We start from the raw sequence: 21,701 nt of genomic DNA on the forward strand, positions 1-21,701 counted from the left end.
GGGCCGTGAGGACCGTATTAGGGCATCTGGACTTTATCCTATGGCGCTAGGAGCCATGAAGGACTTTAGGCAAAGGCGTGACACAACTGGATGTGCATTTTAGAAATAGTTCCCTGGCTGCTGAGTGCAGACTAGATTAGAGGGGCAGGGCTGGGGGCAAGGAGATGTATGTTAGGAAACTGTTGCCATAATTGCCATGATTAAGGGGATTGGGGGTTGGGGTGCCTGGGAGAGATACTTGGGCAGAGACATTGTCCAGGCTTCGTGGGGTGGGGGGAAGGAGGAGTCAAGGGCGACACTCTGGTTTCTATAATAGCTTAACAACCTTGGGTGGCCAGAGGTGGGGGCGTGGAGTGGTTGTCAGAGGCTGAGCCGGGGGCACCCAGGAGGCGGCATGGTGGGGGTGGGGCTGTGACTCCGGGACGTGGACCAGTGTCAAGCCCTGGGCCCAGCCGGGCCTTCTTGCCCCTGCTGGTGCTTCCCTGTGGCCTCGGGAGCCCCAACCTTGTCTTGTGGCTGTTGCCGGGCCCCTCTCAGACTCCTGACTTACTCTTGTGCTCCCAGGACCTGGCACAGATTAGGCATTTGGTACAAGCTTGCTGAACTCCCCCTCTCTGATTCTCCTGCACACTAGGGTTTCACTGGAACAGATCTGGCCTCACTGATTCTGGGTGTGTGGGTGTCACTCCTAAGCTGGGCCCTTGGGATCTCACTTTGGGTTTGAGGGCAGGCAAATCTTCAGAGATGTTTTATAACCAGCTAGGCCTCCAGCGTGGGCCGATCTGGGAGCTGTCTAATGACATCTGCCAGAAGGGCTCTGAAGGGGACTATCTTCAGTGGGTGTGGCCCACTGATTCCTTAGCCTGCTCTGCTAAGCCCACCCCACCCCCTCTGCTGTTGCCAGGACCTTCTGGCTGAAGGTGGCTCTGAAACACCACATTCCTCCTGGCTCAAGAGGGGTGGGTACACTCAGCTCTCCCCTTGTGTAGGGTTGGGCTGCATGGGTCAGGGCTGCTGTGTGTGGGTGTGGCTAGAGTCAGAGGTGTTTGCCTGCAGAGAAACTTCCTGTCTGGAGAGCCTCGTGTTGAGTGTGTTGCAGGGTCTAGGGGCTGGCAGTAGGCTGGAGCAGCCAGTGAGTGGGGCTTGAGAGGAGGGTCCCAGACAAGAGGGAGGAATGGGGAGAAGGGGGCTGCTGGAGTTTGGGGAGCAGGTTGATTGGGTCAGTGGTCCAAGAGGCCTGTGGCCCAGGGGGATTTCAGGGAGGGGGAGCAGGCTGGGGTCCTGGGTGCAGTGCCCAAGTTCGTCCTCTCGGACTCCTCTGTGTCTCATCTACTCCTGGTTCTGAGTTGGAGCCTAGCTGGGTTTGGGGAAGGGCTGGGCCCCCTTTCTGCCCCCAGCTGAGTCCCTAGCTCTGGAGGGGACTCTGGGCTGGGACATGCTTCCGCCCCTCCTCCCCCTCCCCAGCTCGAGGTGTCCCTGGGAACAGGCCCCTTCTTGCCTCCAGGAACTCGATGAACTTCCTTTCCTGATCCCGAATAGAACTCTATATAAGGGAAGGAAACAGCCAAGCAGGCGGAGAGCAAGCTCTGGTGAATACAGGCAGCCTAGAAGGGAGCGCACAGGCCTAGGGAGGAAATGGAGCCAGGACAGTGGTCGCTTCCTTCCCAGGACCCCCTGCCCAGGGCCTGACACAGCCTGCGAGGCCAGTGTCTTGAGCCAGGCTGGGGTTCTGCCCTGTGGGCCCGTGGCCTTGGCCTTGCCCCCTCCGTCTCCCTCTGGCTGATACACCCCTTTGTAGCTGCCGGATTGCTGAGCACCCTCAGGTCCTGAAGGGTGCAGACTCACCTCCCACACGGCTCCCAAGCCCACCCCTGGTCCGCTGGTCACAGAAGCTGCTGGGGCTTTCTTCACTGGGGCCCAGTGGACCCGTAATGTGAACTCTGAGGTGCTGGATTGTCCACAGATGCGGGGTGTTTCTTTCCTCTGTCCTGGGGCAATGCGGGCTGAATTCCTCTCGGGTCATTGCCTGTATTATTCCTGACACCCCTGGTGTCACCTCAATGACCAGGGCTCAGAAGATGGCTGTGTCCTGGTCACAGTTCCCTGAGCATGGCCCAGAGTGTGAGCAGGCAGAGCTGTGGACAGCATGGACCGCTCTGTGAAGGGCAGGAAGCGAAGTCCGGGACTCCCCACCCCGGGAGTGGGGGAGTGGTACCCTCCTCTGCTCCAGGGTGGGGTAAGGAGCGTAGAGGCTGGAGGGGAGGGGTCTGCCCGGATGTATGTTTTGTTGGGGTGGAGATGAAGGCGCCTACGTTTCAGGGTGCTGGATAGCCCCGTGTCTCTGAGCTTTGGGGCTCCTCCTCCCCACTTTCTCCTTCCCCTCATGACTGTTAGTGTTACTGCACATCTTCTTGCCTTATAAGCGCCCCACCTTCACCCCCCCCCCCCAAGTCACTTTCCTGCTCAGGCACCTGCAGTGGTTCTTCAGTGCCAGCAGGAAAAGGCTGAATTCCTTTGCTGGGCGTTCAACGTGTCCCCTGGTCCAGCTGGGAAAGAGTTTGCGGCCCGGCTTCTTTCTTTATCTCCTTCAAGATGCCTTTCAGTGCTCTGTCTTCCTTCCCTTAGCCCACTCTGTGTCGCAGCCAAAAGGGGTTCTTTGGACACGTGAAACGTTCCCACCTCCATGTCTGGTGCAGGTGATTATTTCCACTTGAAATGCCCTCTCTCAATCGCCACCTTTCAAAACCTTATCCTCATACCTAGTGAGCACCAGGCTCTGAGCAAGGCGTCAGGGGTTCTCGATGAAAATGACTGATGTGCTTCTTGCCCTCACGGGGCTTACGAGGGGAGCGGGGGAGCCATACAGTAGATAAACGAAAGCAATGCGTCCTGGAGGCCTCACTCAGGTGCCCCCTCCTCCATGGAGTCTTCCTGGGATCCCCCAAGTGCTCTCTGTGCTGTCCCAGACCCTGGCACATCTGCCCCAGTGTGTGCCTTGTCCAGCTGAGGAGGCAGGTGGCATGCTGGGAAAAGTGGGTCAGGCAGACCCAAGTGGCAGTCCTGGCACTGTCCCTTGGTAGATGTGCCATCTCGAATCACACAGGATGAACCTGGGCTCCTGGGCTTGGGGTTTACTTACTTAGGCATCTCGTGGCTCTGGCAGGCAGTCTCAATGGTACCATTGCCTGAGCTCCTGTAAGATGAGGAGATAAATGACCTACCTCAGGGGGGTCATGAAGAGTGAAGGGATAATATATACTGTGCTGGCAACAGTGAGCGTTGAAAACATTTTAGCAACTGCCACTTCTCCTTTTGCCATTGGGCAAGTTGCTTAACTTCTCTGAGCCTATTTACCTCAAAACCTTGTCAAGAATATTTTAAAAAAATAATGTAGATAAAACACCCAGCTCAGTGATACACAGTAGGTGCTCTCCAAATGCCAGTTTCCTTCTCTTCCACGTACCTTTTGGTGTCGTTCGAGGTGGGTGCTTGGAGTTGTTGGGACAGGGAAGTCAACAAGAACTCTGGAAACAAGCCAAGTGTCGGCGGACGGATGGGTGGATAAACACCATGTGGTATGCTCATGCAGGGGATTGTATTCGGTTTGAAAAAGGAAGGTGACTCTGATACATGCAATAACATGAATGAATCTTGAAAACAGTATGCTAAGGATTAGTTTGCTAGGACGGCCATGATCACGTACTACCACAGACTGGGTGGCTTCAACAACAGAAATGTATTTTCTCACAGATCTGAAGCCTGGAGGTCTCCGGCCAAGGTGCTGACAGGTTTGGGTTCCTCTGAGGCCTCTCTCCTTGGCTTGCAGACGGCTGCCTCCTTGCTGTGTCCTCACATGGCGGTCCCTCTGTGTCTGCTTCCCTGGTGTCTCTCTGTGGGTCCTTATCTCTTTTATGAGGACACCAGTCAGGTTGGATTAGGGCCCACCTGTGTGACCTCCTTTTAAACTTATTTACCTCTTTAAAGGCCCTGTCTCTAAATACAGTCATATTCTGAGGTGCTGGGGGTTAGGACTTCAACATGTGAATTTTGGGAGATACAATTCAGCCCATGACACGAAGTGAAAGAAGCCAGACATAGAAAGGCAAACGTTGTATGGTTCCTCTTACACGAGGTACCTAGAGTAGTCAAACTCATAGCAACACGAAGCACCTTTGAGGGACCAAGGGCTGGGGGAGAAGGGAATGGGGAGTTAGTGTTTAATGGACATGGGGTTTCTGTCTGGAAGATGTAAACATTCTGGACGTGGATAGTGGCGATGACTGTACAACACTCAGTGTCCTTACTGCCACTGCATTGTACACGCAGAAATGGTTTAAATGGTCAATTTTATATTTATATCTTACCACCATTAAAAAAAAAAAAAAGGACTAGCAAGAGTTAGGGGGAAAAAGAGAACTTTTCTGCTCAGGATGGTATGAAATGCTGGATTCGGAGACTCAAGTGGTTCTAGTTTTGTCTGAGGGCAAGGCCGTCCTCTCCAGCTCCAGTGGCCGGAAGGACACGGGTGTGGGGAGGGCCAGACAAGACTAGGAGTCTGGGGTTTTATGAAACCAAGGCTGAATCCTGAGGATGGGAGTCTCACCCAGCTGGGGACCAGGTCCTGTCACTTGCATGGCAGTGACTTGATGCGAGGAGTGCTGAACGAGTGCCTGGCTTTTCTCTTGCTCTGCCAAGAGCAGTGCCTGGAGACCACAGACCAAGATTTCACCTGCAGCTCGCCTCTTCCCAGCTGATTGACCTGGGGCAAGTGTCATGACCTCTTCGAGCCTCTGTTTCTTCATCTGTAAAATGGGAGCAATATTATCGAACCTGCAGATTGGAGGGTCTCAGAGAGATCAGGCATATGGCAGGATTAGCCCCCCTGCCGGGAGGATAGTAGGTGCTGAACAACTGGCAGTGACTTTTTACCCCTAGTGGTTATTACAGATGTCTTCCTTTCTCAGGCCTTGAGTCGCTTTCATTCTTTCCACAAATATTTAGTGTGCACCTACTGTGCGCTGGGACTAGTTTGATGCTCCCTGCCTCGCGACACTAGTTTTCTAGAGGGGGGAACAGATTGCAGACAAAAAACCAAACACATCTATAATTACAAATTGTAATTAGGTCTGTGAAGGAAAAGAGGTGGGTATAGGAGAGAAAATATTACATTTGTGTGAGTGTGCATGTGTGTATGTGCGAGTGTGTGTGTATGTAATTTAAGAGAGTCATGGAGGGACTCTCTGGGGTAGTGACATTTAAGCCAAAGCCAGAAGGATGGGAAAGACCCAGCTATGCTCACAGCTGGGCTAAGAGCATCTCAGGCGGAGGGAACAGCATATGCAGAAGCCCTGAGGAAGAACAGAGCTAGGTGTTTGAAGGACTGAGAGGAGCCCACCCCTTTTGTGTGGCTGTGGGTCCTGGACAAAGGTGGGTGGGTAGAAAATGCCGGTAGAGAGGAGGGTAGGGGCCAGGTCATGCAGTGAGCTCTCTGCCGGGGCTGGCTGCATTCTGGCATTTTAGATCCTCATGTCCTGGGGTGGGAGTGAGCTCCCAGGGTGTGCCCTGTTGTTGGCATTGTGCCCAGAGACCTTTGAAGTTCAGAAAATACTAATGAGTGGGGGCTGATGAATACCAGGCATCGGCCCTCGTCTGGGCCTGGTAATACTCACCTCCCAGCTGCACCCCCCAGCTCTTCACCTCGCAGGCTCTGGAGACAGACTGCTCTGCTGCAGGGGGCTCGGGCAAATCGTTACCCTTTCTGTGCCTTAGTTTCTTCATCTGTGAAACGGGAATAATAACAGTATCTACTCTCTCCATTTTTTATTAGGATCACGTGAGTCTGAGGGAAGGGCTTAGGACCATAACAGATGCATACCTGCGCTCCATAAGCTTTCTGTCCCTGTTGTGCATAGTTCTGTGGAAACTAGTGTTTACAGGAGAGTCAGCAGAGAGGGCAGGGACATGTCTCTGTCTGGAGCCAGACTGCTGGGTTTGCATCCTGGCTCCTCAGTTTATTAACATCTCTGTGCCTCAGTTGCCTCATCCACAAAATGGGCGGCTCAGGGTTGTTGGGAGAATTAGAGTTAATTTACCCAAAGTGTGAACTGAAGAACAGTGCCTGGCATATAGCAAGTGTGATGGGAGTATTTTCAGTGCTGCCTTTTTAAATTGTTGTTAGATTATTTTGGAGTGGAAATTCTCCCAACAACCCTGAGCTGCCCATTTTGTGGATGAGGCGACTGAGGCAAAGAGAGGTTAATATAAACTGAGGAGTGGAGTGCATCATGCCTGATTGGCCCTCAGTGTGTATATGGGTCGTTGGAGGTACACTAGGGGAGGAGGGTCACCTGAGGCTGAGTTCCTGGGTATGAGCCTGTAGTCCTGTACTGCCAGCCCTGGGGACAGGAATGGATGTGAGGACTGGCACCGAGAACTCCTGCAGATACCCTGGAGTCTGCCCTCTAGCTTGGGTCCCCAAAGGGCAGTGGGAGTGGTCACTGCTGACACCAGGAGTGTGGGGCCATAGGGCATGGCCGCAGAGTGGCAGGGGGCCCTGGCTCTCCCTGGCACATTCCAGGCTCCTGAGAGGGTGGCCAGGGGCCAGGGTGCCGGAGGGAAGGAGAGAGCCTTTTAAGGAAACATTTCTCTGCTTAAAAAGAGAGAGGGGCGGGGCAGGGTTGGAGGGTGGTGGAAGAGAGAGGGAGAGAGAGAGAGAGAGAGAGAGAGAGAGAGAGAGAGAGAGAAAGAGAGAGAGAGAGAAAGAGAGAGAGAGAGAAAGAGAGAGAGAGACAAGAAACATGGAAACACACAACAAAGTTAGTGGGCTGGCCGGCTGGCGGGCCTAGAATACATAGCTGTGGGCGGCAGGTAGTGGCGGCCGCTGGGGGCACCCTGGCATCAGGTCCTTTGGCTGGGGGGTCCACAGCTGTCCTTCAGATCTGAGTCCTTATGGGGTATCACCGTCTTGGGGTTAGGGGAGGGACCTGGGGTTGGGACGCCTGGGCCCCTATTCTTTCCACTGCCTTAGGGTGGTACTGGGAGAGAGGGCTTCCCAAACTCGTCTCTGAGGACACCTGTCCATTCTGCCCGTGCCTCAAATGTATTTGTAAACCCCCCCGTCCACCAACTTTCACAACCCTAGTCCCAAATGGAGAGAGGAAACCCACCCTGTGTAACGAAGAAAGGAGCAGAGCAGGGCACTGTCTTGTGGATTGCACCTGCTCCCACTCAGAGTCTGAGGGGCCCACGGGTGATAGCAGGAGTGGAGAGAAGAGACTTTGGGAGCCTGGCCCCAGGAGGTTGAAATCTACAAGCTCCAGAGTGAGGTCTGGGGCAGTGGGCTAAGAAGAGAGAGGTAAGAGGCCGCTGTGAGATTAAGGACTCCTGCCCTGGAGATGCCTGGTGGGGAGAGCCGTGTCCCCTGTGGCTGAGCCCTTGTCTGGTGGGCAAGGCAGGCAGGCAGCCCTGCAGGCCACAGCCACCGCTGGGACCTTCCCTTCCTGCCCGTCTCTTCTCCTGGCACCCTGCACCCTACCCCTGGTCACTGATACACTGTGTGAGCTTGGGCAAGTAGTTTCACCTCACTGCGTGCCCTGCACCTCAGCTGGAGGGTAACAGTCCCTACCTTATTGGGTTGTTAACGGGTAAAGCACTGATGATAAAGCCTGTGCTATAGTACACATTCAGGAAGTGTTAGATGTTCTTGATTTTCCTTTCGGCCTTGTATGTGATTCTCCCACCAGTCCTGGAACCACGTTGCGTACAGGGCAATAGACACTGAGACTCAACTCAGGCCTCTTGGCTGGAGAGTGGGCGGCCGGGGAGCCTGTAGCATGACTGGGTCAAGAACCAGACATTCTAACTCCCAGCCTCTCCGCCCACCCTTCCAGAGCTTGGGGCACACTGTCACGTGGCTGTTGTCCCTTCTGGGCTGGTGTGTCAAGCCAAGGGGTCCTTTGGGCTGGTCAGAGGACAGAAGGAAAGGAGGGCCTGGCCGTGTGTGTGGGTGGCCTCTGGGAATGGCCACCTCCAGCCAGGGCTATGGGCTGTCCCATCACTGCTCCACTGGGGTGGTGGCTGGGGCACGGTTGCCCACTGTCCCAGGAGGCAGCCACTCCCTCTTTGGTCATCCATGGCTTGTGCCCAGATACCCTTATGCCCCAGGGAGAGCCTCCCCCTTTGTCCCTCTGTGGGCCCCTTGCCTGGTACTCGGGTCAGGAATTGGAGCCAAGATTGAGGTATGAGCTCCAAGAAAAACGTGTCCCAGCTAGAAAAAAGGAACACATTGAGTCTCTGATAAAGGCTCCTGCTAATTGTCAGGGTAGAGGTTTGGCTGCCCGGCTTGGCTGAGGGATGTTATCTTAGGGTAGGGAGCAATCCAGCCCTCCCTCCTTCTCCCCTCTGTCTGTCTGGAGGCCTCGATTGCCCCCCACCTCACCCCCTCACCCCCATATTAGAGAGGAAGATGAGGATGACGATAAAATAATAGCTCACCACCCATCGAGGGTACTTTCAACTCTCAAGGCCTTACACATTTATTAGTGACGCAGGCAGCTTTCTTTGGAAGAGCTGGCAGGGGCCCTTCACCAACCTGTTTCCCACACGCTTTGGGAAACTGCCAGCTGTCTGTAGCTCTGACCTTTGGGTCAGACACCTTGGCATTGGGGAGAACAGAGGAGGTGACTTCTTTTTCTAGAGGTCTTAAACATGTCTTTTAAAATTTTTAAACAAATCTTACCAGAGTGCAGAAAACTTAGGAAATAGAGCAAAGAAAAAAAAACCACGTATTTTTATTACCTTTTAACCCTCTGGTATACTGACCTCCAGGTCTTTGAGTGTCTGCATTTTTTTTTTTAATGGAATTTAAAAATTGTGATGTCCATTTCATTTTTGCCTCCTGCTGCTCCTCTTCCCACCAAGCATTGTTGCCTAAGCATTTTTCCATGTTGCCACATCGTCTTCCAACAACTCTCAAACTGGAGAGTGTCAATGTGTGTGAACTGATGGACGGGGTGTCTAGCGCGGCGGTGGCGGCTGTGCAGTGATCTCAGGAGGCCCTGGTTTTCTGTGGGGATGAAAGATGCTAACCTTGCCCTTTCTCTGTTCTTCCCACAGGTGGCTGCCCCCTGCATTCCTCCATCCAACCATGAACTGGTGGTGAGTGACAGTCCATTCCCTCCCCTGCCAGCCCCTCCTCCCCTGTTTCCTTTGTTCCCAGCTGCAGCTTACTTTAGACCCAAGCATGCTGGTAGCCCCCAAGGGTGCTGGGCGATTAGGTAAGGGGAAGGAGGGGGCCATATCCCGAAGCTGAAGCTGGACTGGGAGGAAATGAGTCATGAGGTCCCTTCTGATGGGTTGCAGGGCCTCCTATTTCAATCTGGAGACCAAAGTCCTTGGAAAAACCCATAAAAGGGCATCTCGGCCAGCCTTTAGGCCTGGCCAGGTGCCTGTTGTCCTGGGGCTTACAGGACCAGGGGATGGCATCTCCCACCATCCGCCTGGTCCAGGGTCAGACACCCTTGCGCTGAAGGCAGGGGGATGGATGGCATGACCCACAGAACTCTTCTATCTGGGGAGTCGCTCACATTCAGGTGGTCTGTTCCATTTCCAAGTTTTTTGGCTGACTCTGCTTTCCTGCTCTCTCTCCAGGTCCCCCACTCTTCCCTTCCTCCCCCAGTCTAGCTACTAGAAAAGCATGGGTGGGGGCAGGGCTCCTTTGAGTTGTGGGCTGTGGAGAGCGGTCTGCTCCAGACTGATCCCAGCTGCGCTAACTGGAGTCTTGGGAGCTTTTCCTCCATGCCCTCGCACTGCCTTCTTACCCTCAGAGGTCCCTCCTGCTCTCTCCCCACCACTGGAGGAAGGCAGGGCCCTGCAGGCTGGAGGGGAAGGGGTCGAAATGCGTGCAGGTGTGTGCGTTTGCACGTGTGCATGTCGGGAGGTGTATCTTGGAGGGCCCCTGTGGGCACAACCTGATCTGCTGGTGCGGAGGGGCTGGTGGTGACACATGTGGGTGGGTTCTGGGGGAGGGGGCAAGGATGTCATGGGGCCCAGGCAGTTGCAGGTGTCCTCACACCTGTGTGGTGACCTGCTCAGCCTGGATACTGGAATCTCATTCAGGCCACCTGATCTCCTTCTCTCCTCCGACACACATTTGCCATGTGGCAATGGGCCAGTTTTGCCCTCCTTGTGGGCCTCAGTTTCCCTTTCTGTCGAAGAGAGGGATTGAACTAGTTGCTTGAAAGGCCTTCTCAGTGCGGATACGCATTCTCTCCCTTCAGGGTCGTTAATGGAAAAAAATAAAGTATGTGTTAGTGCTTGTGACTTTTAGATGCCACACGAACCCAGAGCAGTGCCACTGCTCTCTGCCCTCCCGTCTAGGCCCTGCCGAGCTATTTCCCTTCTTTGCAGGGGCTCTTCCTCCCTGGTCTCACTGGGCTCAAACCCTTCTGGGCTGCAGCTCTGCCCAGCTGTGCTGCTCCAGATGTCGGGTGTTATTCGCACCGAGCTCAGTTGAAGGTCATCTGACAACAGCGGGGTGAGGGCCGGGTGCTTCGGGGATGAGGCAGGAGTGCAGGCCTGGCTAGGAGCTGCCAGTGACAAATCTCTCTGGGATTTCGGAAGGACACCCTTGGAAGGCTGGCAGGAGGGGTGAGGCAGGGTGAGTGGACAGCTCATCGTTCCAACCCAATTGCCACTTTGCCCCTGAGAACACAATGTCCTTGGCTGGTCTAGGATCGCTGGGGGGCTTGGGGTTTAGGGATCTCTAGGCAGAAGGCAGTTGCCTGGCTGCTGGGAGCCTCGTGAGCTTCGTTTACATGAGGAGGGGTCAGGGATTGGGGCAAAGTGAATAGGTTGGCATTCCAGCTGGTGGGGTTGCAGTTAGCACCGGAAGGGGCTCCTGCCTGAGCGACTTCATGGAATCTTCCCCTCTCTGTGACATGCCGCACCTGTGCAGGGATCCTGTCCTTCACGGAGGTGACACCAGATTGTGCTTCTTCAGAACCACCCCCAGCAGTGGTCAAGCGCCTGGGAGTTAGACCACCTCCCTTTGCGTCCCTGTTCTCCTGTCCCTGGGCGTGTGACCTTGGACACATTGCTTCACATCTCTGGACCTCACTTTCCTCTCTGCAGATTGGGAGTTAGTAATAGGACCTACCTTGGAAGGTGAAGAGAATAAAAGGAGCAAATCAACCCATTTAATTCATCTGTATTCGGAACCCTCCAATGGCTGCCCACCTCACTTGGAATAAAAGCCCCAGGGTCTTCCACTGGACCGCACAACCCTACAGGACAGGTTTCCTCCTTGACCTCATCTCCTTCGAGAAGATCTCTCCCTCACTTACTCTGCTCCAGCCACCTGGCCTCTTGCTGGTCTCTGAACATTACTAGGCAAGATGCTACCTCAGGACCTTTGTATGTGCTGCTCCCTCTGCCTGGAATACTTCCCTCCCCGCCCCGCCCAGCAGTTACCTGCAGGACTCTTTCCCTCCCCCAGGTCTTACTCAAGTGTCAGCATTTCCCTTCCCCTAGCAACCCTATCTCCCTTCCTTTTTTACTTTGTGCCCGCCTCCCCCGCTCCCCCCCAGAATGCATCACTGTCTGTTATGCTATGGTCTTACTTGCTTATCTTGTTTAAAAGGCTCCTCCTACACCAGCATGTAAACTCTGTGATGACAAGGGATTTTTATCTTTTGTGTTCATTGCTATATCCCCACTGTCTGGCATACAGTAGGTACTCAATGCACGTTCGTTGAATGTCTGGAAGAAAGGCATTCAGCTGGATGCCTGGTACAGATTAGGGGCTCAATAAACAGGGCAGCTCAGCTGTTGCTCTTATTCCTTGCTGATGGGCGATGGGGTCTATTAAGAGGGCCGGGCCTCCAGCTGGGAGCTCTGTGTTGTCCCTGGGGAGGGGGAAAGTGGCCCAGGGGAAACCGGGAGAAAGTTTGGCTCCCCCCAGAGAGCACTCAGCACCTGTTTCCTCACAGCGGGTGAGGCAAGTGCTCTGAGCAGGTTCACAAGAGGGAGGAAAGGGCGGGCTGTATTTTCCCTTCCTTTTCCGTTCTCTGCCTGCCCTTCAGCCTCTGTGGGGTGGGTCTCTGCCTTCCCTGCCCCCTCCCTCTTGCCTCACACTGTGTGTCTGTCTGTCTGTCTGTGTCATGTTTTCTCTATGTCCCCAGCTCACCCATCGTGCTTAAATCCGAGCCCGCTGGTATCAAGACCATCATCCTTGGGCACAGGATTTTGGCCTGGCGTCCAAACACATTTTCCTGCCTGTGCCAGGCCAGCCAGGGCAAAGTGGCTTAATCTTCAACCCATGTTTTCGTCTTAACAGATGTAGCCCGAGCCCTTGGGTGGAAGGGTCCTAGGGTCCACTGGTGGGGGCAGGATGGAGAGGGGAGAGGCCTTGTTTGCCATGGACACTCCTGATCCTTGGAAAGAGCTGAAGCAGCTTTTCTCAACTTCTGAAAAATAAGAGTCAAAAGGAATTTCCCTAGGGTGATAGCCAAATGGAGTGACCACCGAGGTCGGCCGGATGTTGAACCCTTCTGCACATGCAGCCTGGCATCCAGGGGACCTGGGCTGGGAGAGACAGGCCAGCCCCGTGGAGAATGCTTGAAATGTCCTTGTGAATCCGAAGTCAGGGTGGGAGCCTGTGGAGGAAGAGCTGCATGGGGAATGGGAATGCCAGGTTGCTTTCTCTTATAATAGTAATCAGAGCAATAGGAAAAATTAGCCCTTGTGTGGAACTTTCTGTTTGCCCACCTTCATTCTGAAAGCTTTCCACAAATAAACTCACGTATTCTTCACAACAGCGCAGTGAGGCAGGTGCTGTGATTATCCAGCATCATTAGACCTGAGGCCTAAGGCCGCAGAGATACTCAGTGGGAACCTGGGATTTTCACTCAGCTGTCTGGCACCTCCCACGAATAACGACAAATAATGACGAACGTCACTCTCACTTTTCAAAGCCCTTCCCTTGACACTGGGCCATGGAGCCCATGGTGACTTGTGGTGAAGTGTGAAGTCCGGGCAGGTGTGAACCTATCCTGGATGGGTGGGAGGAACACATTGTGTAGAAGAGCAAACAGGCCCCGAAAGGCGAGGTGACTGGTTCACAGTCATGTGGTGATGGCAGGGGCTGGGTCAGGAATGGGGTTTTGGAATCCTGGTTCTGCTTTCTCCCCAGATATCCTCTATGCTTGCTGCTAATGTAAATAGCTGATGTTGCCAGGTGGACGTCTTCTGGATTTCTTCTAAACAGCACCAGCCAGAAGTCTACCTAGCAAGCTGTTCTCTTTGCCAGTGGGGCTGGGATTTCAGGGAGGGTCTCTCCATCCATCTGTCTGCCATCCATTCTACTAACAAACATTTCCTGAGCACCCACCTGGTGCCAGACACTTTTCATGATGGGGCTGCATGCAAGGCTCTTTCCTACCAGAGTGCCCGGCCTTCTAGAAGGCAGGTGGGCATGGATCAGGCACAGAGCCAGAGGAGTGAGAGGACTTTAGATGCCATCTAGTCAAAAACTGCTCTTTTTCAGATGAGGAAACTGAGGCCCCAAGATGTTTAAAATCTAATTAATTTTTTTACTGTGATAAAATATACATAACATAAATTTACCATCTTAACCATTTTTGAGAGTACAGTCAGTGGTATTAAGTACAGTCATATGCAACCATCACCACCGCCACTTCTAGAACTCTCATAAAAACAAAAAGCTGTGTACTGATTAAACTTCCTCTCCCGCTCCCCCTGGCAACCACCATTCTACTTTCTATCTCTGAATTTGATGACTCTAAGTACCTCATATAAGTGAGATAGTACAATATTTGTTCACTCATGACTGGCCTATTTCACTTAGCATAATAACCTCAAGCGTCATGTGTCAGAATTTCCTTCCTTTTTAAGGCTGAGTAATATTCCGTTGGATGAGTATATAACAGTTTGCTTATCCGTTCACCTGTTAGTGGACACTGAGTTATTTCCACAATTTAGCTATTGTGAATAATACTGCTGTGAACATGGGTATGTAACTACATCTTTGAGTTTCTTTCAATTCTTTTGAGTATATGCCCAGAAGTGGAAATGCTGGATTATATGGTAGTTCTATTTTTGATTTTTTTGAGGAACTGCCATACTGTTTCTCACAGTGGCTGTATCATTTTATATTCCCACGAATAGTGTACAAAGGTCCTAATTTCTCTAGATCCTTGCTAAAATTCTTTTTTTTCTTTCTTTCTTTTTCTCTTCTCTTTTCTTTCGTTCTTTCTTCTTTTATGCCGGCTTTGGAGGGAGGGCGCGGAGAAGGGGAAAGGAGGAAAACCAGTTCTTCTTCCTTCCCTTCATTCCTTCCTTCCAAGAAGGAAGGAAGGAAGGAAGGAAGGAGGAGGAAGGCAGGGAATAAAGAAAGAAAGAAGGGACGGAAGAAGAAGGAAGTAAGGAGCGTAGGCAGGAAGGACGGAAGGGAGGGGGAAAGAAAGAAGGGAAGGAGGAAAAGGAAGGAAGGAAGGAAGGAGGCAAGGGGAGGGGGGAAAGAAGAAAGAAGAAGGACGAGGAAGGAAGGAAGGAGAGGAAGGAGGAGGGAGCGGAAAGAATTCCGGGGGGAAGGACTAGAAGTGAAGGAATTTTAATTCTTCCTTCCTTTCCTTCCTTCCTTCTTTCCTTCCTTCCTTCCTTCCTTCCTTCCTTCCTTCCTTCCTTCCTTCCTTTCCTTCCTTCCTTCCTCCCTCCCTCCCTCCCTCCCTCCCTTCCTTTCCTTTCCTTTCTTTCTTTCTTGTTGATAGTAGGTATCCTAATGGGTGTGAGGTTTTCAAATGACTTTCCCAAGGTGTCCTAGTGTCAGATTTGGGCGAGAAGTCACCATACTGCCTCATAGAAGAAGAGAGGCTGTGATGTTAATTGGTACATTAACCCCTCAACCCTGGCACTGCCATCATAGAAAACGGCTAGGGGTCACTTTAGTTAGTTTGAACTCCAGGCCCTGATGAATTTCATTCTAGAGTACAGGGTGGGCCATGGGTGGCCATCTTTGGGAGCTTCTGGGAAATGGAGCAATGCCAGGAGAGACGAGCCCTAGAGAACCTTGATTTTCAAAGGAGAGAGCCAACTCTGGGCATTGCCTTCCAAAGTAGACCCCCAGAGTGGTGAGGGGGGTTGGAAATCCCAGTTTGTGCAATAGCTAGAGCAGCTTAGTCTGGAGAAGGAAAATAAGGGGCGGGTGCAGAATGGGAGTGAGAACATGTTGAAGGACGAATGGGCTTATTTTCTGTTGCTCCCCAAAGTCGAGCCTGGTAGGTGGAGGTTCTTATAGAGAGGAGGAGACCTGGGTGTAAAGGAAAGCTCTCTAACACGTAAAATGGCCCAGCTGGGCTGTCTGGGGGAGTTGCTGTCTGTCACTGGGATACATACTCACCAACACCTGTTAGGAGTAAGCGGGTGCTGATGGAAGGTTGCTTCCCTGGGAAGACTTTGGGTGAACGTCCTCAGGGCCCATTGAAGTCCTGCTCTCCGGTGGGGCTGTGAAAGGGCATGGTCCCTGGACGTCAGGGCATCCCTGGATGTGCTGACCACCTCCTGTATCCCCCTCACTCGGACAGGTCCCAGGTGGGTGAAGAGCCTTGCCCTCAGGGGACCATGCTCAGTGGGAAAGAGGAGACAGCTAAACTGTGGAAAGTAATCAGTGCCTGACTCAGGGGTTCTGACCGGAGTTAGCCTTGGGGTGCAGGGAAGGAAGCAATCAGTTTGTGCTGTGATGGTGGAGGAAGTCTGCCTCCAAGTCCAATTTAGAATTTGAGCAAATGAAAGAGAGGAGGGAAGAAGGAGAAGGGGCCTTCCAGAAAGTGGCAGGGCTGAAGCAGAGATGGGGGAGGGCCTTAGTACAAATTAGCAAGCCTAATGGGGGCGGGGCCAAATCCAGTGCCCTTGCTGGGGGTCAGGCAATGTTGGGGGGGAGGGCAGGCAATGTTGTCTTACTTTGGTGGCTCCGGTTGGGGTGCTGGTGGGAGCAGCCAGAGTGTGGAACCGGAGGTGGGAACGAGTGTGGCATGCAGGGTGGGCAGTGAGGAGGTGTGAGCAGAGGCTGCAGGTAGAGGAGAAAGGGAAACGCGGTGGAGTCCACCCCAGGAGGAAGGGGCCACATAAGAGAGGAGTCCAAAAGTCAAGTTGGGGAACTTGAACTTGAAGAGCCAAGCACTGAGAGCCATCGTGAGTCCTTGAGTGGGGAAATGACCCAAAGCAGGGTGTGAGAGCCGGGAGTCGGCTGTTAGCTGTGGGATGTGGCTCGGCGGTGAGGGTGCTGCCCGGAGGAGGGCTAGGAAGACCAAATAAGGCTGGTGCAGGTGCCCAGCGTGGGGTGGAGAGGATTTGGACAAGGGCAGCCAGAGGGGCCTGGAGGAAGGCACTACAGAAGCAGACTCCCCATAACCTGGCTGATGAGGAGAACAGATCCAGGGGGAAGCCTGGCAGGAGGGGGCGAGAAATAGTCCAGCCTGGCTGAGGCCAGACTGGTGAGTGGGTGTGAGCTGGGGGGTGGGGGTGTCCGAAGCTGCCTAGCCTCCGCCGGGAGTTGGGTGCAGGGACCCTCAGGGTGAATTGAGGAAGGCCTGAGGACAGGAGTGGGCTTGCCCAGGCCCCTCCCCAGAGTGTGTGGGGGGGGAAGGGGGGAGGGTGCAGGGAAAAGCAGGCATCACATTCCATTTAATCACATCCAGCTTGTTCTTTTTCTCTGGTGGCCTCTGCCTGCCTGGGAGAGGATGTGGCCCCTGCAGCAACTTCACCCAAACACTCAGGGGACCCAGGCTGCCGGTTTCCCCTCCCACCCTGGCCAGGCCCAGCCCTCTGCTCTGCGCCCTCCCTCCTGCACCTGACTCTCCTGCTCCCATCAGCTCCCCCTTCTCAGGATGGTGGGAAATAACATGTGGCGAGGGGTGAACACAGGCGTTGGGGTGCAGACCTGGGCTTGTATGGCGCTAGCCAACCACCCCGGAAACTCAGTTTCCTCATTTGGTTCAAAGTGCTCCTTCTGCTGCCGCTGCTGCCACTGCTGTAGTTATTTTTGTTACCTGTTGATAGTCCCCCTAGGCCGGCTATGGGGTGTATAATGTGCCATCCCTGCCACACCCCCTCTAAGTGCCCAGTAAATGGCACTTCGCTGCCTTTCTTTTTTGCTTTCAGACCCCTCCCTTCATCTGCTTACGGTTCTATTTTTGGAACAAGCGAGCCTGGAATAACTTGCTCTGGGGCCTGGGGCTGAGGACATCCCAGCCCCCATGGCCCTACCCACCAGCTCCCTTCCCGTCCTGATAGGCAGTGCTGCCCATGAGCTCATAGTTCGTCGCCATGGCAGTAGATGTGATGTCACGGGGTCTTTTTGGCATGAAAATCTGCCCGGATTCCAGGCCTCCCAGGGGGCGAGAGTGGGGAATGCTGGAGGGGGGGCAGGGAGGAGGGTGTGAGGAATTTCTGGACGGAATGTTCCTCCGGAGGCTGAGTCTACATTCTGCGCCAGCCCCCCTCCCCCCAGCCCCCGGCTTGGGCACCTCCCCCCATCCTCTATGGCCCTCTGCCTTTTCCTCCCTCCAAAACAGTTGCCCACAGATACATTTTTTCCCAGCCCACCCTCCCTGCAGGCCACCAACATGTCCTACTGTGTGAAACTCCAGGCAGTCGTCCCAGCCACCCCAGCCTCTGCAGAATGGCTCCTCCTGGGGCCCACGCAGTTGGCGGTGGGCATGGGGAGGGGTTGCATGTCTTTTTTTGGAAAAACAAATTGAGGAAAGGATGTGCAGCTTCCCTTATCCATCCCGTGGTTTACAAGCCCTCACATTCAGGACGTTCTCTCTGATGTCTGATCTCAGTCTCTCCTACTGCAGCCCATTTCCTCCTCTTCCTATGGAAGTGCATTGGAGACATCTCTTTCTCCTCAGGACCTGAGGCAGTCAGTCTTTAAGTCACCGAAAGCTTGCTCCCGATAGGAGGGCAGTTGATTTAAGCTGAATGAAGATCTTCCCCAGGGAGAGGAGACAGAGCGTGAGGGGATGCAAAGAGCAGCGTTCAAATACCAGTTCTCCTACCTGCTGACAAGCTGTGTAATCCTGCGCAAGTTATTTAATCTCACGGGCCCTCAGTCTCCTCACCTGTAAAATGGGCTACTGCTGACCTTGAGCACATTGGTTATGAGGGAGCTTGTGCGGAGAGATGCTCACGCAGGTGAAGAGCCGAATGCTGTGCCCGGGGCTGCATCAGCACTTAATGGGGAGTTGTTAGTGCCTCTCCCATTTCACATTATGAAAAGGCCTCTCCAGGCCAAGGCCCGGAAGAGGCAGGCCAGTAGGCAGCCAGGGTGCAAGATTTGAGGAGGCATTGCTCTCAGGCCTGTGTGGGCACACTTTCAGCAAATTGAGAATGAGTGCTTCCTTAAGTTTCCTGCCCTCATCCCCGTCCCTGCCTTGCTCCAGACTCCAGGGTTCAGATCTTAGAGCAGAGTGATCCACGAAGAGCAAGGCTTGGCTGTCCGGTGCTGCCAGGTCCAAACTCTGCCACCTGTGCCTGAGCTGCATTCGAACTGTCCTGCTTGGGGGCAAGGGGCATTCTGGAAGACCCCTGGTGAGGCTGTGGTCAGCTGCTGTCAGCTTTGGAGAGACTGGGTCCTTAAGATCCAGGTTTGTCCTGGGACTCGGCAGTGGGTGGGCTCCATTTGCTCTGTCCTTATGCAGCTGAATCTCAGGGGGAAGGAAGAGAAGACCCATCAGGGACCCTGAAGTGCCCAGCTGACCTTGCCGACAGGCTGGCTGGGGACTGGCTGAGGGGCAGCGAGGTGAGCTCAGCGGTGAGTTTTACAAGGTCTGATGCCAACCTCCTGTCCTGAACCTCACTCTGAGAGGCTGGGCGAGTCATACCTCTCTGTACTTCAGTTTCCCCATCTGTGAAATGGGGAGGGAGGAGATGAAATCTGAAGTCCCCCCCAGAGCTGATGTTCTGAGGAGTGGTGTACAAGAATGGGTGTGGGGAGTGTGTGTGTGTGTGTGTGTGTGTGTGTGTGTGTGCATGCACGTGTGTGTCTGCATGCCGAAGGTAGGGTGACATCTGAGGCCTAGTGGGACTCTACTGGCCCTTACAGCTCTGGGGCTGCCACCTCAGGACACCACAGCTCTGGTGGCCTGGGAGCTTTCCTATAGCATACCCAGGCCTCCCTGCGGGGCCTGGGGCAGGGTGGCCTCAGGAGAGATCTACCCTCATGTTACCAGTCCCTTGCCTTTTTCATTCCCATTTGTCCCAGAGCTGGCAGGGCCTGGGAAAACAGAGAAGCAGGACTTCAGTCCCTGGAGGGCCAGGGTAGAGGAGAGGGGTGGGGAGCACAGCATGCATACTGGGCCATGTTTGCAAACACTGCAGGAAAACACTGGGTGTTTAGGTCAGGAGGGGTTTTTGGAAATTTTTAGCTCCTCAGAAAGCATCTCAACCAGTAACTTGCAGGCATCTGATGGCTGGCAAGTGTCTTCCTGTGGCTGGCCTCCAGCTGGCCCTGGGGAAGGGGTGGGGGCCAAAGGGACGGTGTTCAGATGATTGCTGGCAGGGAGAGAAGTTTCTCTTGCACTGCTGAGGCCTGTAGTTTCTAATATTGACTCCGACTCCCTGGTCAGCTTCCTGCCAGACCTGGGAGGGGTGGGGCAGGAGGGTCAAGGTGGGGCAGGGTGGGCCCAGGGAGGGCCTGGGCCTGGAGAGTATGGGGTGGAGAGGATAAATAGCTGCTGGCATTTACTGAGAGCCTTCTGAGTGCCAGGTCCTGTTCGAAGTGCTTTGTGCTGCCATGCGTTTGATTCTCACAGCACAGTGCCACGCTGTGCCGTTGAGGGGCAGTAAGGACGAAGTGTGTGACCTGCTTAAGGTCACCCAGTTAGCAATAGAGAGAGTGAGGATGTGACCCTAGCGATGCTGATGCTGTTCGCTTAGTGCTTCTCAAAGTGTTATCCCTTGACCTGGAAACCTGTTAGAAACGCACATTCTCGGGTCTCGCCCGAGGTCTACTGGATCAACCCTTTGGGGAAGGGCCAGCATTTGTGTGTCAACACGGGCGACTGGAAGGCACTCTCAAGGTCAAGGCCCCCCGGCTCCCACTCTGCTCTGTGAGGAGTCAGAGTCCAGGCCTCCTAAAAGGCTGAGGAGGGCTCTTCAGGGCCTATAATGGCCTAGGGCAGGCACCTCCTCCCCCACTTCTCCATCTCACCCCAGTTCTATCCTTTCTGAGCCACCCCGTCCAGGGAGGCCGGTTCAGCAGAGTGAAGAGTGAAGGCTTTGACGTTGGGGGGCTTGGGTTCAGATCTCAGTTCTGCTGTGTGGACTCTGCACATGGAAGGTCCTTGTGATCTGCCCTCCAGGAGTGCTTCTCCTCCCCTCGGGGGGCCGGAGAAGAGGCAGTTCTCCAGCCCACGGGCTCTCTCCACGGGAGTGTTACAGAGCCCCAGACCAGAAGAGGCGGGCGGGGGTCAGAGGGCCAGCATTTCCTGGGGGGCTTATTTGCCCCCTGCCCAGTGGTATGTAGCTCGGGAGCTGGGGCTCTGGGAAGTGGCTGGGTGAGGATTAGGGCTGGGCTTGGAGGGGGCGAAACGTGGCATCTTTACTCCTCTAGAGCCATCCTCAGACTTCAGGTGAGCCGACCTGGGGCTGCAGGGGGGTGGCTGATGCGCCTCCCCACCTCCTACCCTGATCCTGGATGCTGTCCTCCTTCATCCATTCCAAACTGAGTTGGCCCTGAACTACTCAGGAGGTTTCATCCCCTGGAAGGAAGTTTTGGCCTCAGCCTCTGGTCTTCTAGGCAGTAGGGGTAAAGTCTGGGCCATTTCCAGAAAGAGCGCCATTGTCTTCAGCTTAGCCGACTTTCTTCCTCCATGCCCGTCTTTGCCCAGTTCTCTTCCCTGGGGCCAGAACCTTTCAGAGGTCATTCTGTTCATCCCTCTGTCTTCAGACACAGACAGCTCACTCCTCAGGCCCCGGGGATGGGATTGAGACAGGCATTACCTATTTTGAGACACTGTCTTAACCGGGTCCATGCTTATCTTGCCAAAGGCTTGTTTCATGACCTTGACTGTCGTACTCGTGTCCTTCTGTGTGGCTCAAGGGCCCCTCCAACCACTTTGCCGAGTTGGAAACGGAACCCTAGAGACTGTGGTCAGGAGGTAGCCTAGAATGGGAAGTTTCTCTCCTGTTTTGGGGGAGTCCTAGGAGACCACTTTTCAGGATGCCTTTAGCAGGAAGCACTTCTGTTGGTCTGGGAAGGGGAAGGGTGGCAGCAGAGTGAGGGAAAGGATCAGTCCACAGGTGTTTATTGATGGCCCGCGATCCATAAATCACAGTCCCTGGCATGAGGAATATGGCAACTGAGTTGAAAAAGTGTTGCTTTGAATCTGGTTTGGAGGCAGGTGGGCTAAGAATCACAAATAAAACAATAGTTGGGGAATAAGACATGTTCCCATGATGAGATTATTCATACGCTAAGGACCAGATAAGTGGCATAGACAGCAAGGCTTATTGGAGTTCAGGTGGGAGAGAGAATTCTCCTTGCTGTGGTATTCAGGGAGGGCTTCATGGAGGAGGAAAGCTTCTAGGAAAAGAGGGTAAGCGGTTTCACAAGCATATGCTTGGATGTGGGAATAAGCAAGGGGGTCTAGGGTGGTCTGGATGGAGCAGAGCTTTAGGGCATG

At 53.9% G+C, this 21,701-nt stretch overlaps 1 protein-coding gene across 1 annotated transcript in view; it reads left to right on the forward strand.

Moving 5' to 3' along the window:
• The window catches only part of TNS1 (tensin 1), a 224,381-nt gene that overhangs the window by 101,504 nt on the left and 101,176 nt on the right, over window positions 1-21,701 (forward strand). The window contains exon 4 of the mRNA XM_033111937.1: window positions 9,115-9,156. Coding sequence (XP_032967828.1) covers window positions 9,115-9,156 — 42 coding nt within the window. The remainder of the gene's footprint in view (window positions 1-9,114; window positions 9,157-21,701) is intronic.

This window comes from Rhinolophus ferrumequinum, chromosome 8 (genome assembly GCF_004115265.2).
Source record: "Rhinolophus ferrumequinum isolate MPI-CBG mRhiFer1 chromosome 8, mRhiFer1_v1.p, whole genome shotgun sequence".
Taxonomy (NCBI): Eukaryota; Metazoa; Chordata; class Mammalia; order Chiroptera; family Rhinolophidae; genus Rhinolophus; species Rhinolophus ferrumequinum.